Here is a 24,126-nt window from a genome sequence, read left to right on the forward strand (position 1 = left end):
GGTGTCTGACGAGCAACAGGGAAATGTGGTTATCCTTTGGGAGGATTATGGGGTTCTTCTCTCCAATGTCCAGGTTAGAGTTCTTCAGTCGGCCTCCAACGCAGATGAGATTGTTCTGCAAGGTTGGACTGAGGCGATGAAGGCTGCTGTTTGGAGGGACTGACTTATTTGTGTTCAAAGTTTCAAATTCCTTTGAGAATGCTCTCCTCTGAACAGCTGCAATGATGACTTCCTTCGCTACCGATAATTCATCTGGGGTACGAGAAAGATCACACTTATGACACCCCTTACACTTGTCAGTGTTTTTAGAGAGCTTAAAGGACCTCACAATGTGAATGAGGAGTGCTATAGCTCGAACAAGACTGTCGAAGCTGGAGAATCTTAGAAAGCGTTCTGTGCTAAGGCTTTTCTCTTGCAGCTTTGTGGCATAGCTTCTCACTTGTACACGGATATCTGGGTCCAGTTCTGGTTTGACCAAGTCAAATGACCGAACTGGATCTGGTTTGTCGAGAGGGTTGAGCAGGAAGTTAGGTCCTTTTAACCACGTTGTCTGTGCCAGGGAGGAGGCAGAGATAGACCTTGATGCATGGTCGGCAGGATTATCTTCTGTGCGCACATAGTGCCATTGTTCAGGTTTTGTGGTTTGGCGAATGCGCTGAACTCTATTATGGACGTAGACATAGAATCGTCTGGATTCATTATAGATATAGCCAAGGACCACTTTGCTGTCGGTGTAAAACTTTGTGTAATCCAGCTTCAAATTTAGTTCGTCGTGAATCAGGTCTGCCATTTCCACTGCTAAGACTGCCGCGCAAAGTTCGAGTCTTGGGATAGTTGGTACCGACTGAGGTGCAAGTTTTGACTTGGCCATGACAAATCCAATGTGAGTTTGTCCATCTTCTGGTACAGCCTTCAAGTACGCCACGGCTCCGATGGCTTTGGTCGAAGCATCAGAAAACACGCAGAGCTCTGTATGCACTGCCTTTGCTAGCGAAGCTGCTGTGTATGCCCGTGGTACGTGAAGGTGTCTCAGCTCCTGAAGCGAGTCCTGCCAAGCTTTCCATTTGCTGAATTTATCTTCGGGTAACGGTACATCCCACTCAGACAGCTCGGCGGTGAGTTCCCGGAGGAGGAGTCTACCTTGGATTGTGACGGGGGCCAGGAAACCCAAGGGGTCGAAAACACTATTCACCGTGGAGAGGACACCACGGCGAGTAAATGGCTTGATGTCGTTTGCCACAGAGAAGGTGAATGTGTCGCTTGCTATCTCCCACAGAAGACCCAGACTGCGTTGAGCGGGTGCAGCTTCTCCACCTAAGTCCACACCTTTCGCGATTGTAGCACAGTCTTCGGATGGAAAAGCTTCCAGGACTGCTTGGCTGTTTGAGGCAAACTTGTGGAGCCTGAGGTTTGATTCGGCCAGTGATGTCTGTGTTCTGCTTAACAGGTCGATAGCTTCAGCATCAGTCGACACAGAACGAAGGCCGTCGTCCACATAGAAGTGGCGCTCCACAAAGTCAACTGTGTCGGTCCCATGTTCTTGTGCGCCCTCTCTGATTGCTCTTCTGAGTCCGTAGATGGCCACAGCGGGGGATGGGCTGTTGCCAAAAACATGAACTTTCATCCTGTAGTCTACGATTTCTTTTGTTGTATCATTGTCCTTGTACCACAGGAATCTCAGATAGTTTCTGTGGTCCTCTCGCACCAAAAAGCAGTGAAACATCTGCTGTATGTCTGCCACGATAGCCACTTTTTCCTTCCGGAACCGCATCAAAACTCCGAGGAGAGAATTGTTGAGGTCAGGACCTGTAAGGAGTACATCGTTGAGAGACACACCTAAGTGTTTGGCACTTGAGTCAAATACCACCCTTATTTGGTCAGGTTTTCGAGGATGGTACACTCCAAAGGTCGGCAGGTACCAGCATTCTTCATTCTCTCCTAGTAGTGGAGCTGCCTCTGCATGGTCGATCTCCAACATTTTCCACATGAAAGCTATATATTGTTGTTGCATCTCCGGCTTCTTATTCAAGCTATGTTGGAGTGATGCGAAGCGCCTGACTGCTTGTTCTCGGTTGTTAGACAAGCGTTGTCTAGGTTGCTTAAATGGGAGAGGAGCTACCCAACTATTTGACTCATTTCTGTAGACTTCTTTGTCCATTAGTTTCAGAAAGATGTCGTCTTCGATTGAAGATGCCAGCTTGTGGTCCTGTTCAGTGTGGCTGAAAACAGTCTGCCCCAGCGTTTCTTCTGCAGACTTTCTAGTCTCTGAAAACCTGTCTCTTGCCTCTCCGCAATGATGAACCTTTTCTTTGATGTGCAAAAAGCTTGTACAGGGTTTGAGTAGGGAGGGCCGTCCATTGTCGAGCACAGTTGTCTTGAAGATGTTGACTGTTGGCTTATGTGCATTCCCCAAGCAGACTTCTCCAACTAGCACCCATCCTAAGTCTAAACGTTGGGCAAAAGGGGCATTGTGGGGGCCATTGACTTGGTCCCGAACTTTGTGCACTCTTATTATATCTCTACCCAGCAACAGGAGGATCTCAGCAGTAGGGTCGACCTCTGGGATGTGCTCTGCTACCTTGACAAGATGTGGATGATGACGAGCTGCATTTGGGGTTGGGATTTCGCACCGATTGTTGGGTATATCGTTGCACTCAATAAGTGGTGGGAGAGGGATCGTGGTCGTTCCATCGAGTGACTCGACCACAAAGTCTTCAGCCCTGCGCCCATATGTTTCCACTATTCCAGAGCATGTCTTTAGATAGTAAGAGTACGGTTTGCGCTCGATGTTAAACAGCTCGAAAAGGCTGGACTTTGTCAGCGACCGGTTGCTTTGGTCGTCCAGGATGACGTAGGACTTGATAGCTTTGTCTGGTTGACCTTTAGGATATAGTTTCGCAAGGCAAATCTTGGAACATGACAAGCCGATGTTTCCTGTGCCGCAGACCTCGGTGCAGCTTGAGTTAACAACCGCTTTAATGATGCTGCTTTCTTCCTCCTCCCCGCCGTTGTGTGGTGGAGTTGAGGGGGCTTTGACTTGAGGTGCGGGTCCAGGGTGCATGGCAGAGTCGTGCCAGGTGCTATCGCACTCCAAACACTTAACTGCGTTAGGACAGTCCTTAGCGAGGTGAGTAGTTGAGCCACAACACTTAAAGCAGATTCCTTTTTCTTTGAGAAAGGCCCTTCTTTCCTCCAGCGTTTTGGCCCTGAAGGCTTTGCAGCGCTTGAGAGGATGAGGCTTGCCGTGTATTGGGCAGCTTTTGTTCAGGTCGCTGACACCTTTGTTTATGCTTGAGCTTGTTGAGGCGACGTCTGTCTTGTGAACCGAAATAGGGTACTTTGTGCCTTTGAAGAAGGTTTTTTCAGACCTTGCATGCAAGCTGCTAGTACCAGAAATAGCAAAGCTAGGGTAGTTTCTTTTACGAGCTTCACTGCACACAAACTTGTTGAAGAATTCAAATGGTGGAAACTGTCCCCTATTTTCTTCCTTATGCTTTGAACCGACTGAAATCCATTTTTCTTGAAGCCCATAGGGCAGTTTTGCAACTATGGGTTCAATTCCGCGTGCGGTATCCAGATAGGAGAGAGCTGGGAGGTAGCCGTCCTCCTTAGCACACTGCACTTCCATTAACAAGTCTGCTAGTTCTCGTAGCTTCACCTGTTCTTTTCCTGAAACTCTTGGGAAATTATCAAGCCGTTCGAAGAGAGCCTTTTCGATTATTTCAGGTGCTGCATAACATTCCTGGAGGCGTTCCCAGGCCTTCCTAAGTGCTATGAATGGGTTAGTTATGTACACTGACCGTAGACGTTTGACATGGTTGCTGGATTCTCTACCGAGCCATTTTGTCATTAAGTCCAATTCCTCGGTAGCTGTGAGGCCTAGCCCTTGAGTGGCACTGTTGAACGATGACTGCCAAGCACGATAATGTTCAGGCTGATCATCAAATTGATATAAACTTGAACTCACCAGATCCCGACGAGCTAAGTACTGTGCCAAGTGTTCAGTCGTGGGTCCACTGTGGGAAGCTGTTGGTGCACCCTGGGGATAGAAGGGCTGTGTCGACCTGTTCGAGTTGGTGTGGCTCATTGTGGAGTCCCTTTGCCGGTCAGATTCTCCATGCGGAGCCTGATTTTCTATCTTGACTGATGGCGGGACGTACACACCGGGAGGCTGACTTGGTGACTGGCTAGCTTTAATGGCTGCTTGAGCTGGGGAGTAGGTAGAAAGATGGCCTTTATATGATTGAGGGTTGAAGTGAGATGTAATGTATTCTTCTGTCCGTTCCATTTTATCCTCTTCTGATGGGCCTACTTCATTTAACACCACGTAATTTTCTGTAGCGTCTGCCGCTTCCCACACTGCTGCTTCCGCTTCGGCTATTGCAGCCTCTCTGCGAATAGTGAGCGCTTCTAGCTCAGCATCCTTCTTTGTTTTTTCCAACTGATATGTAGCTTCTCTGTCAGCCTTTTCTCTTTGGTGATCTGCTTCCTTAGCAGCTCTTTCTATTTTAGCTTTAGCTTCTTGTTCAGCAAATGCAAGACGTGTTCTAGCTGCCTCCACTTTGGCTCGTGCACGTGTTAATGAGCTAGTGGATGCTGCGGATGACCGCGAACTTCTTTTACTAGCTACGGAAATCTTGTCGCTTCGTTTAGCTTCCATCTTAGCAAGATGTATGACGCCAGCCTTTTAACATCTTTTCACTATGCTGTCCTCACTGCAGTGTAGCAACTGCAGCTATACAACTAGCTAAACTCTTCCTATAAATGAAGACTCGAGTCGTAGTAAGCTTTAGATGCTCTTTACTGTGGCTCTTTTTCTTCTTTTACAAAGTCAGAGTGAAAACTGTAACAAAGAAAACTATAAAAATTACCATTTAGCTCTGTAACATGTGCCTTTCTCATGTAAATAAGTGAAAATAAAACGTTTTTAAATGCAAATAAATCAAATGCCTTCTTCATATAAGTAACATTTTTTATCGCTAACTAATGAATGTAACTATGAAATTATTCACTTACGATGTTGCCTCTGTGGCGTTTACAGTGTTGAATACATGCAGTAGAACACAGAAATGTATCTGAGTAGATCCGGCTAGCCTCCTCAACTACTGACCAAAAACAACCCGAGAACCAGGAACTTTTCGTCGGGACAAAAACCCTTCAAATCAAGAGTCTCTTCAAAATAAAAGTTCATTCGAATTTATACCTGAAAGACAACACAACCTCAAAAAATCTGAGGTCGTTCAGTGTACAGTAGGGGTCACCAACTAGCGGACCGCGAGATGCTTCCGTCCGGACCTCAAAGCCTTTTGACATAATAAATTAATGAACGCCTAACATTATTTTCTAATGCAGTTAAATTTATACCCGGCACATCAAGGTCTCCTCAGTAGCAGTTTGAGTACTACGGCGCCATGGAGAGTTAACATATACGCACTGTTACTACGTTCAGACGTCGACGTCGTGGAGTGAAGAGAGAGACAGACTCACTGGATGGATAGAAACGTTTAGCTAAATGTCTTTTCACTTTTGTTTCACAAACAATGTTTGGTCACAGTTCCCAATTTAAAACCCTTGTGGTAAATAGTGAGTTTTTCCATACCTGAACTATTGAGCTTTATAGGGCCAGTATAAGTGTAAACCATAAAATACTGATAAATACTAAATCATGACATGCTTTGAGAAAATTAGCTGACATTGTGATGAAACAACCCAGTCTCAAGGCAGTTCGTGGCATAGGCACGAAATTTGGAATCTATTGATTCGTGTTCATGGACACGAATTTCTAATTTTTTTTGTGTCAGTCAGCACAGTACTGTATCTGTAATTTTTCCCACCATGAAGATGCAAATGGGTATTCTTCCTCAGAATGAACCCACCACAGGTGTTAAAAACACTGCTGCTCGGTTTCACAGACAAGGCTTTAAGGCTAGTCCAAGACTGATATGAATTTTTGAGCTGTCTTAACCGAAAACAACTTACCCTGACACACCGGTAATGTTTCTAAGGCATTTTTATTAAAATGTCCCAATTTTTCTAAGGCATAGTCCTTGCTTAAGCTAAGCCTTGTCTGTGAAACCGGGCCTGCATGTTGCATTATTGCTTGTGTTTCTGTTTGCAATCATTAAGATCGTTTGACATTTTTTCTGTATGTTCATGTTGTGCTACTCAGGTGGAGCACAAAGAGTCCCCGCTGCTGGTAAGTACACACACGACTGTAGTCATTTACAATATTGATGTACTTTGCTCAAATAAATAAACCATATATTCGCCTGCAAATATATATTCTCACTGACATTGTTATCTGTTTATAAAATGCAGGGGTGCCTAAACCTGGAGCTGGTGAGTTCTGATCCGAGTTCAAATTGAGACACGAACCAAGTCTATATACAGCACATGTATCGTGTTCCCTGTTCAAACATGTTTGTTATCTGTCATATAAACTTCAAAGATTCCTGAACAGAATTGACATTTCATATCTGTCAGCCTTTTCATCGAATGTATATGCTTATGCACAACTAAAGTGTGACTAATTGATTTGGATTTGTACATTTACGTAAATTGATAGCCTTTCTAATGACTGTCTCAGACTACAGGGGTTTTAAAATCCTGACCGATTATAAAATCTGGTTGCAGCACCTGTAGTCTCATCCAGGCATAAGTAAGATAGACCAACATACTAACGAAAGCATCTCTTTGTTGTTGTTGTTTTTTAAAACTATACTCTTTATTATAATGATGTCCTCTTATAGCACATGAGTGAGTAAATTTGGTTTTGAACAGCGGGGGGGTTGAAGTGCAAATTGTACATGTTTTCATTAATAATTGATTTTATATTCATATTCATTTAGTTTACGTGGAGTCATGAATATTTTAATTATTCCCCGCCTCCACTTAATCGCACCAGCTCGGACCATAGATATACACTGAACAAAATTATAAACGCAACACTTTTGTTTTTTCCCCCATTTTTCATGAGCTTAACTCAAAGATCTAAGACATTTTCTATGTATACAAAAGGCCTATTTCTCTCAGATATTGTTCACAAATTGGTCTAAATCTGTGTTAGTGGGCACTTCTCCTTTGCAAGATAATCCATCCACCTCACAGGTGTGCTATATCAAGATGCTGATTAGACCACATGATTATTGCACAGGTGTGCCTTAGGCTAGCCACAATAAAAGGCCAGACACGTAGCTACTAAGGCCGGTTTCACAGTGCATATGTGAGCACACTTGGCATTAATATTACCCTAACCCTAAATGAGCCACTAGAGGACAGAGAGTAACATCATGGCCACTTTTAGTGCTCAATCCTGTTCAAATCGTCATGATTTACAAGACAAACTGTTTTAAAAAATATATTTTAACGTGAGCTGCAAGCAACATAAACCATGTTGAGTAGCATGAGTACTGTCATCTGATGCCATCACTGTGTGGTACCTAAGCGTCCTGACCACCAGAAAACAAAGGTGTTGAAATTAGGGACACTATTTTTCCTTATTTCACAAACCAACACTAAAGTTTCTTTGAGCTCAAATACAAATCTATCAGCCATTAAGTCAAATCCCAGGACGTGCAAATAGCCACAATTTTTGTGACATAGGCTATATGGTGACTATTAATAGAGCAGCACCTGTATTTGATGTCTTAGTAAAGTGCACATCTTTGTTACCAGGTCGTGGAGGGGTTTACCCCTATCCCTATGGTAAATGTCGTCGACATTAGACTAGAAAATCATCAATACATATGTAATAATTAAGTAATTCATCTCAAAATCAATGCCAATCTGTATCTCTTTTCTGGCGTTTTAGGTCCATATTATGGTGGTGCCAGACTGTCTGGCATTGGTACCAGCGTGTTACCTGGAGCCAAGCCACTGAAAGCCCCCGGTAAGACAATTTGCCACTGTCTGTTTGGTGTATGAATGCGTGTCACCTTGTTTTTTGCCTCTTATTCAGGGTTTTTAAATATTTTAAATAATTATTCACTGTCGCCCTCATGTCATTTCAGCCTTGGCAAAGATTTGATCTTTTTCTCTTACTGAGGAGGCTAAAGTGTAAACTAAAATGAATCATTACCTATAACAAAACATCTTGTTTGTGATAATAAACTCCTGTACATGGATAATATATAAAAACTTTTAGATTATAAAACCTCTATAACCTTATAGATTACGTTGCAGTTCTGATATTTAGTTTAGTAGTCAGAGTGTCTTGTGTCTTGTATCATACACAGAAGAAAAACACTATATCTAAATAATTTTTTGATCATCATTGTCAGCAAATTGTGAACAGCTTTGTAAGAAAGAGATAAAAAATAACTGTTAATTTATTGTAGGGCTGCAGCTATCGATTATTTTACTAATCGAGTATTCTACTGATTTTGCATCGATTAATCGGGTATTCGGATAATAAGTACTTTTTCTTTATTAAAAAGCAATACTAAATATACAAGAGAAAATAAGACAGGTCTCTTAAAATGAGTAAAACAACTAATTTGTTTCCTTTTTAGAACAATTCGTTTTTATTGCTGAAATAGCATACATTAATATCTGCGAAAACTAAACCCATTTAGTACATTCCATTGCCATATTAAATTCAAAATGCAATATAATACAAATATATAAATAAGAAACATGAATAAAAATGGAACTAATAATTTCAAACAATAGCCTATGACTTTTATTTTGGCAGGTTGTCAGAAGACGCTTATTTTTTAGTATGTCTGTTTCTTCACTCAAACAATAACATGTTTGTGAAATAAACTCTCAGCGCAACTCTGGAGGTGAAGTTCATGTCCTCATTCAGCGCAGACGCAGACAAATTTATGAGCATCACGCGTGTAGCACGTTAAACTGTGCAGTTCATTCACTCAGACACGCAGACCAGACAGATGACATGTGTAAATAACAGGATTCGGTGTCCACTAGTCCGCATCTAGTTTGATGGACTCAATGCAGCCGGAAAACAAGTTTCACTCGTAAAATAGACTAAAACTAAGTAAAATATCAGTTCACCGTTTCAATAAGCTATTAGGGCTGTGACGGTGGCAGTTTTTTACCACCGCGGTGGTAATAGACAAATCGACCGCGGTGGTGCGGTGGTTGAGAAATATATATTATTTATATAAATAATATTTATATTATTATATTTGCGTGTAGCAACCACATGACGAGTGGAAGAGAAATATAGACCTTATTTAAATACTTGAAATTGTTAAATAATTGAAATATGATATCTGAAATAAATGAGGATGAAACATCCGTCAATGTTTAACGCGCAAATCCATCAGTGAAACGGCACGCTACAGCATATAAAACATTTAAATAAACATCAGTAAATAATGAAAACTTAAATGATATAAGAAAGCTAAATACTAAATAAAAAAGCTCTTGTTGCAGTAACTTCAGTCAGTGGCGTATTAACCCTTACAGTCCTTAACAATTCCATTTGAAACAAACTGTTTAAACCTACATTGGCTTTCCTATTCAGATTGCCATAAAAACTTTACTTTTTCCGACTCGTTGATGTGAAACTTACTTGTTGACATTGTCCAGATTAAAATGTGTACAGCTGCACTAAATGCGCGTTCAGAAGATGTGCACAGGAGCGCAAATGAATAGATGTCTCTCCGCAACTGCGGCAAAACCTGCGCACGCTCCGACACTAAGCAAGCGGGTCATAGCCAGTTTTGATTTTACGTATCTGTTCATTTCACAACAAGATCCATTGCAAAACCCACAGCAGAATAACCTGGGTTTTGCCGTGCAGGCCTGCGCTCCAACGGACACGTATGCCAATAATTTCTGTTAATTTAAAATCTTTTAAATAAAACCACCCACAACCGAAAGGCTACAACTAGCAATCGTTATCGCAACTCTCATATTTATTACACCTATATTTGTCAGAGTGACGTGCACTTCCGCCGGTGGCAGTTCGACACCTTCATGGCACTTTACCATCGCGGTGGTGCGGTTGTTACGGCAACCGTCACAGCCCTATAAGCTATCAGTTATTTATCAGCATGAGATATACGTGTGAGCGTGTGAACAGACTAAAATGCGTCTCTCACGGTGAATGCATGAGACTTGAGAGCCCTATAACATGAATAGAGTTTAACGGGCCGTGGGGAAACGCAGTGCTCCTTGTGTACTGTAGTTAAATGGATTAAACGAGGCTTCGAGGCAACAAAAATTGCCTCGATGATTTTTTGTATTCGAATAACTCGAGTTACTCGAGGAATCGTTTCAGCCCTAATTTATTGCTTTAGCTAAAATTATTTTTGAGTATTTTAAGGAGGCTCTGCCTCCCTTGACTCCCTTGATGAGCAGCAACTGCTCTGTGGACCACAAATGAAGAAAGTGTTGGAGGAACACATCAAAATATAAGTTGGTTTTCTTCGAAAATGTGTCTGTCTGCTGAAGATCTCATTTCTTATTTACATTACATGTGATGTTTGTGTGCATGTTTGTGTCATCCAGGTGTTGGAGGTGCAGGTAGTGTTGCAGGTGTGGGTGGTGTTGGTGGGGCAGGGGCTATTCCTGGACTTACACCTGGAGCAGGTAAAACAAACACAGTACTGTCATACCTCGGTTTATTTGTCATAATATTTCATCAACTTGGTCTTTGTACTGTACAGATCTTTTAAACTCATTGTATCGAGGGTATGGTGTAGCATATGTGAATACAGATCTAGGCCTGTAACCAATAGATACAAATAGAACAAAAATAACATGTTAGCGCATACAAATATTTTTTCAGATTAAAGCGTTTAAAAAGATTTTAAGTGTCAGTGAAATTAAAAATAACAATTCCTATTTTTTTCATGAAATATTGCAGCGTTTATTGTAAATAGCTTACCAATGTGGGCCATTCTTTTTTTAACATTCATGTGCCCTAATAATCTTGATATAATCTATCTGTCCTGTAGTGACTATTCATCGTAAATGACGTAAATTAGACGGCTTGGGTGGGGCATCTGTTAACTCTTCCCATTCAACTGTCAGTCTGCTCCCAGTTCCATTTCAAAATGCAACGACTGTTTTTATACAGTACATCCAATCATATTGCAATGAAAAACAAGCCACACCACTGTCACTGAATCACTGTCAGAATTGTTTTGTGTATTAGTTTACAAAAAGAGAACAAAACAATTGTCACATTTATTTGCAGGCATGCTTATTTATGACATTTAATAAATGTATTTAATATACAAAAAAACACTACTGTTTCTCACATTCATTAAATCTGCTTATTCTACAAAAGTACAAAATAACTGTCAACAAGGACAACATAATTGTGTATAATCATACATTGGTGGCATTACAGGGGAACTCCACCCAGACATGAACATTCTGCCATTAATTACTCACCCTCAAGTAGACTAACATTCCTAGGACCTCTGTTTTTCCCCAGAACGCAAATTAAGGTAGTTTTGGAAGTTTTGGAAGCTTTCTGACTCCTCCATAGATTACAAAGCAACCAAACACACGAACCACATGACAGTGCATCCGGTGTCAGCATCGCTCGAAGCATGCGCGTTCTGACCACACAGGTTCTACGTCAGAATGCACATGCGTCGAGCGATGCTAACACCAGATGCACTGTCATGTGTTTGGTTGTGTCGTGTGGCTATCGGGAACGTGCACTGGAAACTAACACTCAAATCAGGAAGTTTTTGAATATGGTCGTTAGTTTTGTTTGTTACATGTATCCTCGTCGCATTATATTAATTTCTACTGAACCACCGGAGTCGCCTGGACAATTTTACGATGTCTTAACGCACTTTCAGTGCTTTGAAGACTGGTTGTGTAGCAATCTAAGGAGGAGTCAGAAAGGTTCCCGATGGCTCTTTGGGACCACTAACTAGGTTGTATCTTTTTTTTGTTTGAGTGTCTTGGGTCACTCGATACAACCGGTCCTTTAAAATGGTAAAATAAGGATAGGTGAGCGGCTGCGTGGGGTGGAGAAGTTGTCCGTCGATGGAACGGACCTGCTCAAACGCATGTTTGAGGGAGTCATCGTGGGACTGCTCTAGGGGAATATCGTCGCACCTGCTGCCTCTCTATGGCACGCCGTTCCCCTGAGTCCGAACCCCGTGGCCCCGGCTCAACTTCTCCCACCTGCGCGACTGCCCCCCTCCGTTGCCTTCGCTTTGCCAAAGAGACATCTGCACACAATCGCCCCAATAAAACCGTAAAAATCGGCCAATTCATTCCCAAAATTAGCGGATGTCGGAGGTGCGGATTAACCGCCACCTCTACCCTATGTTTTTGTCCCCGAAATTGAATTGGCAGCGACACTAAGGGGTAGTGCACCACGTCCCCGTGCACGCACCGTACCTTAACCATGCGGCTCTCTTATCCTCTGCCACGGATTGAATCAGACGTTGGTGGATTGAGGTCTGGTTACACCCTGAATCCACCAAGGCCTGATAAGTATTCCCCTTTATACTCTACTATATACTATACTAATTTATACGGCTGAATCGGGGGCAATCTGTGGGGAGTCTGGGATCCGGATCACAGTACCGACCTCCATCACGAGACAGCGGTCGATCGTGTGACCCGGGTCCCCGCACCGCCAACAGATCGGCCCAGGCTTCTCCGCCGCCCTAGTGGCAGGAAGTAGGTCAGGGGATTGGTGAGGAGAGGCTGGAGTGACGGACAGCCCTGCCGCCCCGCTGTATCGGCCTGCTCCTCAGTGGAAGGGTCTGGATGATCCGGCTGTCTCCAGGGTCTGGGGTGCTGGCCTGGGGACGATGCCCGTCCGAGTCCTGGGAAAGGGTATAGGTTTGGGGAAAGAGGGAGAAGACACAGGGAGAGGGAGAGAGGTGGATGGTCGGGGTAAGCCGACCCCAGGGCACGCCACCATCTGGTCCTCTGCCAACTGGATGGCCTGACTCAGCAACACCGGCCGGTGACACTGGACCCACTGGGCGGTCTTCGTCGGCAGCCGCGCCACGAACTGCTCCAGCGTCACCTTATCGATGATTCCCTCGGCGTCGCTTCCGTCGGCAATCAGCCATTTGCGGCATGCGTCCCGGAGCTGTTGGGCCATCGCGAAGGGCTGGCCGCACTCCCCAAGCTCGAGTGAGCAGAACCGCTGATGGTGCTGCTCGGGGCTCAGGCCGACCCGCTGGAGGATAGCTTTCTTGAGGTCCGCGTAGACCAAGAGATTCGGGACTGGCAAATGCTGGGCAGCCAGCTGGGCCTCCCCTGTTAATAGGGGGATAAGCCTTGCCGACTAGACGTCCAGCGGCCAGCCCGCAATCTCCGTGGACCTCTCGAACAACTCGAGGAAAGCCTCCGTGTCATCTTGAGCTCCCATCTTGTGAAGGGGGAGGCCAGCGGCTGGGGGTGTGCGGCCGATGGCTCCCTTGCAGTTCCTTCCCGACTTAGCCAGCTCCGGAACGCCTTGCAGTCTTCCTGCTGAGCCTGGACGAGGGCATGGAATCGTCGTTCTTGGTCATCCTGGAGGCTCAGCAGCGCCTGGTGGTGTTCACGGTGAAGACCGGCGAGCGACTGGATTACGTCCGCATACGGCGTGGTTGGCAGGGACTGCATGGCGGCGGCAGCTCACTCCTTTCTTCCCGGGTTTCGGCACCAGTGTACAGTTCGTAAAGGGTAGGAAGAAAGAAGGCGGGTCGGCGTGGCTGGGCTGGGAGATGGAGATCTCTTTATTTATGTCACTCACACTCAAATCAGGCTAGTGCCACTGTGCTTCTCATAATCATACAACTTTAAATTGCTGTTGCGTATAAAGTCTACTGCCCGTTGAAGGCTTGCTACTCGTCTCGCAGACGGTGTTGACTCGTCTTCCCAGCCGCTCTCTCTCTCTCTCTCTCTTGCCATTTGCTCGTGCAGCCTTTTATGCGTCTCCTCACCAATCACTGTAACGAGACACAGGTGATCGTAATGTGAACTTGACCTACTTACGCGCCGTCTTTCTCGCACCTCAACCCTTTGGCGCAGACCTCGCTAAACCATGCCCCCCTTGCCACAGTGTGATTAATTAGTTAATTTCTTAATCGACTGACAGTACTAATTTTAATAAAAAATGGATTAAAATAAAACAAATGACTACTGCCAATTTTCTTTTCAGGTGAAAGATTTCCAGCAGGTGTTGGGTTGGGAACTGGTGGTGTCAGAACTGGTGCTAAACCACCCAAACCAGGTTGAAAAATAATTAATACATCATAAAAATGTTTCTTGATGCCATGCTATAATATCTAAAAAACGTCACAATGTCTTGTCAACAGGCTATGGCTCTTTGGGCACAGGATATGTACAGCCAGGTGAGACAATATTTCTCTAATTCCTGATTATTCCTGACCATTGTATTCCGATTGTAATTGGTTTAAAAGTTCAGTCCGAATGAAAATGTTCCATGTAAACACCTACATTTTTTTTTAATGCCAATGCGATCAAAATTCTGTTCGGATTGTAAGGGGTGGTTTATACCTTTTCTTATCCACTTTGGGACATGTAAACACTTGATCGGATCGGAAAACTGAAACCAGGACTAACATCGACATCGAAATGACGTATGATGCATGGAACGTGCTGTTGTTGAAGGAAAGGACTGTTACGTCCATATATATGTTACATGTACATTATAAAGTTCTCATTTTACTTATAGTTTGTGAAGTAGTGCAGCACAGTGATGCCCCACCACTCCTTGTTGTGTATTCATTAGTTTGACAATTTCCAAACAAATTTCAGCCAAGAAACAAAATTTCCCCATGTTTTACTCACCCTCAAGGCATCCTAAATGAATATGTGTCATGACTCATGACTTTTCACAAAGGAGACGGAAACTCAAATGCATGTAAATGGATAATTTATTGAATAGACCACCATGAAGTGATAAACAGTCCTCCAGACAAACCACGGGAGAACACTCGACCCGACAAGACTCACGGGGGCGAGCACAGGACCACTCCGGGAGATCTTACCCCGCGGAGGGAGAGCAGGAAGCGGGGAGAAACCTTGACCCGAAGATTCTTGAGAGCTGACCACTGGTGGTGAGATGCCTGGTATAGGAAAGCCAGAAGAGCAGACCACTTGGTAGTGAGATGCCGGGGTGAAATCCGCCGGAGCGAAGACTAGGGACTAAGGATGAATACAAGGAACAAGAAACTAAGACTGTGACTAGAGAACAAAACAAAAGCTAAGGTAGTCAGGAGAACGGCTGTAACATACAACGGTCTGACACAAGACGAGAGGGATTATTATAACCTTTATTTAACCAGGATAATTAAAAACTCTTTAGATTTACAATCTCATTTACAAGAGGGTCCTGGCCAAGATAGGCAGCACAATTTAGTTAAATGACAACAAAGTTACATTTAAATTTCATACACAAAAACGTACAAAATTCACTCCAAACAATTTCAATCAGGTGACTCTACAACCAAATCCTTTAAAATACATTTAAAATTATTTAATGATACCAACTCTTTTAAACCTAATTTGTCTTGTAAGTGGTTCCAATCAAATGGAGCCGCATAACTAAATGCCCGTTTACCCACATTTGTCCGAACTTTAGGGACGTTTAAGAGATAGTAGTCCTGTGAACGGAGCTCATAACTCTTTACACTCATATTTTTCTGTAGGTATAAAGGAAATAACCCTAAAATAACTTTATATATAAATAAATAAATACCAATGCTTAAGTCTACGGGATGACAATGCCGGCCATCCAACCCGAGAGTACAAAAAGCAATGATGAGTAAGGGCTTTTGAGTTGGAGATAAACCTCAGTGCACCATGATAAACTGAATCCAACGTTTGTAAACAATGCTTAGGTGCCTGCATATATATGATATCGCAGTAATCCAGTACTGACAAAAATGTTGCTGCTACCAATCTCTTCCTTGCTGCAAGAGAAAGACAATTTTTGACTCAATTTCGACCTTAATTTTTTCACAAGGTTTTGAATATGAGGCCCATAAGAAAGAGAATCGTCAATTAAAAATCCCAAATAGTTACACTTAGATACGTTTTCAATCACAAGACCTTGAAGAGTAGTAATTGAGCATGAACTTGAATGTACAGACTTATTTTTGGTAAACATCATAATTTTGGATTTCTCCGCATTTAGAACAAGTCTTAAATCGCTCAATGTTTGCTGAACTATGTTAAAATCCATTTGAAGATGACTCACTGCCTGATCCAGTGTTGGTGCAGAAGAGTAAATCACCATGTCATCAGCGTACAGATGAAAATTTGAATGTACTAGATTCTCCCCAATATTATTGATATATAAAATAAATAATAATGGCCCAAGGACCGATCCCTGTGGAACGCCAATCTTTACATTCCGAGTACTCGAAGTAATTCCCTCTATTTTAATACATTGAGATCTATCCGATAAATAATTTCCAAACCACCCAACGGTGTTTGCTGATAAACCTACACTAAATATCCTCTGCTTGAAAATTTCATGATCTACAAGGTCAAAAGCCTTATATCGATCAATAAAAAGAGCAGCACTATATTTTTATTGTCCAATGAGACCATTAAATTTGAAACAATGAGAGGATTAAATGGGAAAAGCCTAATGACGGGAATGGGCTGCAGGTGAGGAATAAATGGTAGAACAGGGGAAACTACTGATCGGGAAACAGCTACACGTGTGTGAGTGATATGAAACCGGTGAGGGAAAACCCTGACAGGGAGACACAGGGGCAGGGCGAGTGACGCGGACACCGGACACATGGAGAGCTGTCAAACGGCACTACACATGTTCGACAAAACAAACACCCACACAAGACACAACCCCGAGGTGACTGGAATCATGACAAATATGACTTTCTTCTTGAAGTATAAAGCAGTCTGAGTTATAATACCACGTATCCTTTTACTTCCAAGCAGTAGAATGGGAGTGAATGCGGGGCGATTTTTTTGAAGCTCCAAAAAGTGCATCCATCGATCAAAGAACGGCTCGACACGGCTCTGTGGTCTTAACAAAGGTCTTCTGAAGTAAAGCGATGCGTTTGTTTAAGAGAAATATTTATATTGACAACGTTATAATGATAATGTCTAGCTTCCTTTATCCCTCTCTGCGCATGAACCAGAGGCTTGCTTTTCCGGCAAATGACGCAGGCGAGTTGTAAGTTCAAACAAACGCTGCATTTTTCGTTTCGTCCAATAGGATACCGTCTCCTTTGTGCGCGAGCATTCATCACCATCATTTACCAGAAACATTCCACATTTTGTGCTCCAATATCAGATATGTGTGGGAAGGTATTATCATCTCTCGTCTCCAAATCAGCACACATTTCATCAGACTTAGACAATTCAACATTTTCATTAGAAGCCCTTTCAACACTAACCTATCACACTATTATCCACCAGTTCAGAAACATCATTATAAGTTTTTTGTGCAGCTTTCTGTATGAACGCAGTGTCGAGAAGTTTTCAGTAATCTTGTCTGTGAACAAATCATGTAATAACAGTGTTGAGTGTCTCTGAATCTTTCATTGCAGGTGGTGCATATCCAGGGGCATATGGTGGATACCCACAAGCATATCCAGGTAAAGGATCATAGACATAATCCCAGAATTAGAATGTGAATTGTAGCGGTTTTAGCTAACGGTATTATATTGATGAGCAAAGCTCACCAAATATGGTTCTCCACCAGATCTTTCAAGATCACATCCATGAAATTAGTTATTTAAAACATCAATTTCAGTCAAGGAATTAGTTTAGCTGAAAGGAAAATACGTATAATAATCGTGATCGAATATACATATTTTACGGTCTCTGATTACTAATATAAAGCATAACAATACTTGTAAGCATTCGTCCAGAAAATGCCTCAATGATATTATATACTTTACGTTATCTCATGGCCATAAGTAACGTGACTTTACCAAACAGGATTTAGAGCAAAGGTAGCGTAAATCGAAACACAGTAAAAGGGACCAAGTCTGTGAGCGTGAATACAGAAAACCCATCACAAATGAATATATATGGTTGTTTATTAAACTCTACAAGGTAAACAAAACAATGACGATCGCATAAAACAAACAAATACATGAAGCACAAATGCGATTGGAAGCGCGGAGGGAGAAAGAGTGCGAAGAAAGAGAGAGAGAGAGAGAGAGAGAGAGAGGGCATGGCAGCGATTTCTGAACACCAATAAAAATCATCTTTAACAAAGAGGCACAGACTTAACGCAGCTATTCTATAAATAGAAACGGATACTTGCAAGCTCTGTGCTGGATTGATATCCGTATGCGCGTGTAGAGATGGAATTGTTCAAAAGGTTTCAGAAGGCACGTCCTGCTGAAAGTTGCGGGCCTCGTGATCGGCCGCATGGCTTAACCACGTTGCAGTAGAAGTCCATTGTTCCATCCTTTCCCCCAGGGGAAGTCTCCGAAGAGACGAGAGGAAGAGACGAAGCCGGAAGAGAAGAGAGGAAGATTTTCAGAGCAGGCTCGATATTTAAACTCCCGAGAGGGCAGGCCCACCTGAGTTTGAATCGACCAATCAGAGTTGAGCAGGGAAGAGGTTCTTTGTCCACTCAACAGCTAATTTGCATCTTTATGACCTCCTGGCAACTTTACAAAATAAGTGGTGTAGTGTATTCCAGCCTTTAGGCTCAGCACTTCAAGCGGTTTCATATGCTCAGCATCTGCTCAGTTGCTCATTCACTTCAATTGTGTAGAAAGTGCACATTGAGTATTCTGACAAATTAATCAGTTTGTCTTATGAATTTGAACAACATGAGTAGATTCTAACAAAAATAACATCAAAGTTATTTAGTTAAACTCACTGTATTTTTAATTTATTTCTGTCAGGCAAAGCAGCCAAGTATGGAGGTGGACTGTATGGATTCCTTGGAGGCGGTTATCAAGGTATGATGGATTAGATTTCCTGTGGAAGAAACACAGAATTAATGCCTGATGTTATATAATCACTCATTTGTCATAATCTCCTATGTCCTCTGCTGAATGCTCCGATACAAAATCACACCAAACACTGGGCTACATCCTCTGAATTGAGGCTCAGCTAAAACAATATTCTCTGAGGTCCACTTGTGTTATAAATGTTTTAAAACATTGTTTTTTTTAGCTGTGTTACATTCAAGACTGGGAAGTAAAAGGCCACTGCTATGATTGACAGTGGCTATGCATCATTAACATCTTTCAGTGTTTCCGCTATATTCATTTTGCCGTGGTGGCCGCCACGCCAAATATCCTCCCCACCACGACTTGAGTGATGCACTGTTTCCCATTCATTCCTAATTTCTCTGCCCATTGTTGCTAAATTTGCAACTCTTTCACTAGATTTAGCAACTTTACCGACCCCTTTAGCGGCTTTTGTTAAGAAAACGCGTACAACGACAAACCTAGCACTTTATCGGATAAACCGTTGCTTTGAATCAGTGGGAAAATGTCAATACTGCCCCGCGAGTGCAAGATCTCGCTTTCCCTGTGCAGGAAACGCCTCTCTCTGCATCTGTGAGCGAGTGGAAGGCAGAAGCCAATACACTAGAAGGAAAGCCTACAACATTTAACCAAAAAAAACTTAACAGCTAATGCTAATGCTTTAGCAGAGTGCAGGAAAAAGGAGTCCAGATGCTAGGTTTTTTTTATGTGTTTTGTAAGGTTTCTCCAAATGGAAGTAAGTATCTCTGAAGAAGCAGCACATTCAGTTCACCAAACGGCAGCCAGCTTGTGAATGAAAGCAGAGTCTTCAAAATCTGCCACTGTTATCGACTGTTTGGATATATAAGCACGAACACAGTTTGTCTGTAAATAAACACATGGCTGTGCATGCGCTGTGTGACAGAATATACCCAAAATCTTTGCTCTTTAAGTTGTGTGTGGTGATTTTATCAGACAATGTGTCTTGGTTATAAAACAGAAGTGACTACAGAAACAGAAAATATGTAAATGGAAACGGCTTTATTGGCCAATAAAAGCTGTATGTAATGTTCAGAGAGCAGAATCGAAACGGGTCTGAAGTTGCAACTTTTGCTGCCTTCATGCGCTTTCGGAAATTGGATAATTCCCATTTCAACCTGGAAATAATTTATGGAACGGTGCTCTTTTAATGTTAAAAGATACTTGTAGGCCCGGTTTCATAGACAAGGCTTAGCCTAAGTCAGGACTATGCCTTAGTTAATTTAGGCTATTTAAGTCGCTTTTATTAAAATGCCTTCGAAACAACATTACCGATGACAAAACGATAGCACTGACATATTTTAAGATATGTCAGGGCAAGATATTTTCAGTTAAGACAGCTCAAAAATCCTTTTAGTCTGGGACTAGCCTTAAGCCTCGTCTCGTCTCAGGGGGAAAGAACCCAAGCGCAGGCAGCAGTGGTGGTGAAGGGGTTAACACAGATTTTATTTTAAAATAAACAAAACAAAAACCCACGAGGGGGTGTAGAACAAGAACAAGAAAATAATATGCAAACACAGAACGAAGACTAACTAAACACTAGACTGACAAACACTTGACAAAGTTAACTAAACTGGACACTTACTAGACTCATGAAACAGCAACAACCGGAACACGAACAGGCAAAAACAGCAAGCACAGGATTCACACAAGAACAGGGGTACACTGGACGCAGACAAACTGAATACAGACAAAGGATAATTAGCAAGGGGCAGGTGTGGGTAATGAAACACTCAGGGAAAGTTAACGAGGAAACGAGATGGCGGGAACAGAGACACGGACCGGAGAGAGAGAGTATAGAAGGCCGAAAGGTCAACAATCTCTCTCTCCACATAAAACCTAAGGCTTTGCCATGACTCTGCCAAAATACCAAGAAAACCATGACAAGACGAGGCAGAGTCATGACACGTTATGTTTTAATGCTACTAAATCATTAGTAACCAGGGCCGTAGCACAGAATCTCAGGCCCTGTGCAAAGGCAATGTGTGGGGCCCGTCCACACTAGAACAGAGAACAGAGAAGTTGCACAGACGCGCAGTATACACACACAATTGTAAAATAATAATAATCATAATTTTTGGAACTTCAAGGCCCCTCACATGCCAGGGTTCTATGTACTCAGTCACCCCTTTCCCCCACTTGCGACGCCCCTGTTAGTAACACTAATTGTTTAATGTTAGTAAATCCAGACGTTAATTCTGCATTGTGGTGGGAAACATCCCACTTCCGAGGTGTCTTGAATGCAGTATTAAAACTACGCAATGACGTCACAAATATGTTAAAGGTATGATGAACTGGGCTTGTTTATTGTTTATTACTGTAGTATGAGGTCTACTTATGACGTTTGCGTGGTTTTTACATTCAAAAACATCAAAATCAATAAGTAATAGGCTATTTTATACCCGGGTTTTGAGGCCGGCTCTACAAACGATCGGTTTGAATGGGCGTTCCGCCATGAAGACTTGGAAGTAAACGCCCACTGCTATGATTGGATAGCAGTTTGCATAGTAAACTTAGTTGGAGCCTTCTGTCATGAAGGACACTGGAGTCAAACACAGAGTCAACGTGATTTAATAAAGAATCCCACACTCACAAAAATACCAGCATGAACCAGTCTTTGACAGGAAGATAAACCAAGGGGCAAAAGGCTCGAGCGCTCGGCCAAACGACCGTTAAAGGGGAGTGGGGAAAAATATATAAAAACAAAAGAAAAAAAATCCAAAGATCACCTGCAGCACGCGGGAGGTGAGTCAAGGGAAAAGAGTCCACAATAAACCCAGCCACAACAAAAAGGTCAGAGGGAGAATCCGTTGATTGTGAGTCAAACTCGGGGAGTCCAGAAGCAAGTGTTTGCAATTCCACGACGGAAATCCACCAGCGTGGTAGAGTTACTGAACGAGCGTCCGTTTGGAGATGACAACCTTGTAATCCCAGTGCGTAACTCACACCATCACGTAGCAAGAATCCACAGGTAAAAAAACCCTCCGATAGAGTAGAGAGACTCCCCGGTAGATGAGATGCTTGACTCGCCTCGGATAACTCCTTGAAAATAGCCACAGCTTGAAGCCAGTAGACACGGTTGCCCAAAACAGGAACAGGACAGGATGAGTACAGCACTGGAGCCTAGACAAGACAAGGTGATCAAAACTCGACAAGACAAGACTAGAGCACTAGACAAGAGGGCCAGAGTTCGCCACGAGAAACACTAACGGACTGACAAAGAACAACGCAAAACACAGGGAATAAAACGGGAAGCAATCAGGAAGGAAAATGAGACACCAGTTGGGGAGAGGGAAAGTTAAGGGGAAACCAGGTGAATCAGGGAAATCAATAATGAGACGTAGATATGATAACAAGGGGTCGGGGCCACACACAGGCGGATTCCGAGCACATGGCAACTGTCAAGTGTTTGACAAAACAAAAACAGAAGACAAGACAGACAAAACCGTGTTTAATGATATACTGTACCTGTCAGCATTTGAAACCCGTGATCTCGAACCGGACAGAAGATCACCGCGATTGCGGGTCTCAAGTGTTACAAGAGTTTCCATGATAAATAAACAAACGGGAGACTCCCGGTAATTTATGGATATGACCCAGCACCCAAAATAATACCAAAACACTTCAAAACAGCATCCATTATTCGCAAACTGTGGATAAAACCTTGAAAAGTGATATATGAGCCCGCCAAATCACAGAGATCCCGATTCGCAAGGGATTAAGATCACAGACAACCTCTGCAATTATTACAAATGACTAACGTTACAGTTCCACAGGTAATACTAACTTAATCCCGTGGGCATATCAAGCGATCTCTAACAAAGCAAGTGACGCATGGTACAAAAATGTTTTACTCACATAGATTGCTGCGCCATTCCTATTGGATTCAATATTGACGGCACAGCACTGCTTTTTAATTTTAGTCTCTCCGCAAATCCAGCGTCGATCTGTGCCTTGTTCAGGAAGGAATCCTCAGAGAAATTAAACGATCAAATGCTCCATGTTTTTCTCAAGTGAGCTGGAACGTCTTTAAAAATAAGCTTCAACCACACATTCCTAATATCGGAATCCGAAGGAAGGTTATGCAGCGACTGTGTTCTTTCACAACCAGGGATGGCACAATATTTAGCTATCTTTAACTGCATATTTGTTTATTGCTTGCTAGCTATATCTGGTTCCGCGCCACTTCAGCTCTGTCATGCGCGAACCAGTGGGCGGGACTAGAGAAGTAGTCGTTGATATTCTTTCTGTGGAGGAGGTGTTCAACCTATAGATAGGTGCATTCCAGAACCTGCCGTTCGCTGGGCCTGGTGTCAATAACAGTTGTAATCTCAGTAACAAGGGTGTTTTCAGTTCTGACACTTACATGATGTTCATGTGAATACGTTTCCCTCTTATATAACAAAAGCTTGGGTTAAAATTGTGGTTTTAATTCATGGCGTCTTTAATTAGCGCGTGACGTCATCAAGCGCCACAGTTTCACAAAATCCTAGCGGAAACACTGGCTTTGCATATTAAAACGCTGTTGTCAAGTATTCTTAAAACATTATGGGTCATTTTGGTAATAAAAAAACATGTAAGGTAAGGAGCTGATCTTCTTTCTTTTGATGCACTGTGATGCCATACTGAGATAAAATCTGACATTAAGTGTTTTGGCAGCACGGTTTCAATAAAAGCTTTTTTGGGGGGGTTGGGGGTCTGAAACTTACAGGATGTTTTTTACAGTACAATGACCTCTTATCAAAAGTCAAAAGATGAAGGTAAATTTGATTCCTTAATTGATCACCCCTTTAAAAACCTCCTATAAGCATCACTTTTCTTATCGATGTTACAGTTTTTCTCGATTGCTTAAACACATTTCTTGAAATTATGCCTCGTATTCTCAAAACAGTGAACACAAATCCATAACATCTCACCCAATTCCCCAAACATCGTATTTTCAGGTCAAAATGAAGCTCTCTTCTCTAAACCATTCAAACTTGCTGAAAAACCAAACTTTTCCCCCAGATATGACACACAAGCCCTCAAAAACACCCACACTGCAACATAGTCTTAGACTGGTGAGATAAATTCAAAACACTGTTATTAAAATCTCTTTGTGGGACTTAAGAATAATTTGACAGCTTAGTGTTTATTAGAATATACAACATAAAAGAGTGCACATAGAGCAAAGTGCAAGAATGAGCTTTAGGAAAAAATAAAAATAAAACAT

At 42.6% G+C, this 24,126-nt stretch overlaps 1 protein-coding gene and 1 long non-coding RNA gene across 12 annotated transcripts in view; one reads left to right on the forward strand and one right to left on the reverse strand.

Moving 5' to 3' along the window:
• The window catches only part of elna (elastin a), a 169,320-nt gene that overhangs the window by 143,493 nt on the left and 1,701 nt on the right, over positions 1 to 24,126 (forward strand). For 10 of the 11 annotated variants that reach the window (XM_057350344.1, XM_057350355.1, XM_057350356.1 and 7 more), the window contains 9 exons: positions 6,170 to 6,196; positions 6,319 to 6,339; positions 7,675 to 7,704; positions 7,811 to 7,888; positions 10,480 to 10,560; positions 14,102 to 14,173; positions 14,259 to 14,294; positions 17,490 to 17,537; positions 18,807 to 18,863. In XM_057350344.1, the coding sequence (XP_057206327.1) occupies positions 6,170 to 6,196; positions 6,319 to 6,339; positions 7,675 to 7,704; positions 7,811 to 7,888; positions 10,480 to 10,560; positions 14,102 to 14,173; positions 14,259 to 14,294; positions 17,490 to 17,537; positions 18,807 to 18,863 (450 nt within the window). The remainder of the gene's footprint in view (positions 1 to 6,169; positions 6,197 to 6,318; positions 6,340 to 7,674; positions 7,705 to 7,810; positions 7,889 to 10,479; positions 10,561 to 14,101; positions 14,174 to 14,258; positions 14,295 to 17,489; positions 17,538 to 18,806; positions 18,864 to 24,126) is intronic. The other variant, XM_057350354.1, reaches the window with a different exon arrangement.
• LOC130564361 (uncharacterized) overlaps positions 17,951 to 24,126 on the reverse strand; it is a 30,350-nt gene continuing 24,174 nt past the window's right edge. The window contains exon 3 of the long non-coding RNA XR_008964245.1: positions 17,951 to 18,882. This is a non-coding gene — a long non-coding RNA (uncharacterized LOC130564361). The remainder of the gene's footprint in view (positions 18,883 to 24,126) is intronic.

Source organism: Triplophysa rosa, linkage group LG14 (assembly GCF_024868665.1).
Source record: "Triplophysa rosa linkage group LG14, Trosa_1v2, whole genome shotgun sequence".
NCBI lineage: Eukaryota > Metazoa > Chordata > Actinopteri > Cypriniformes > Nemacheilidae > Triplophysa > Triplophysa rosa.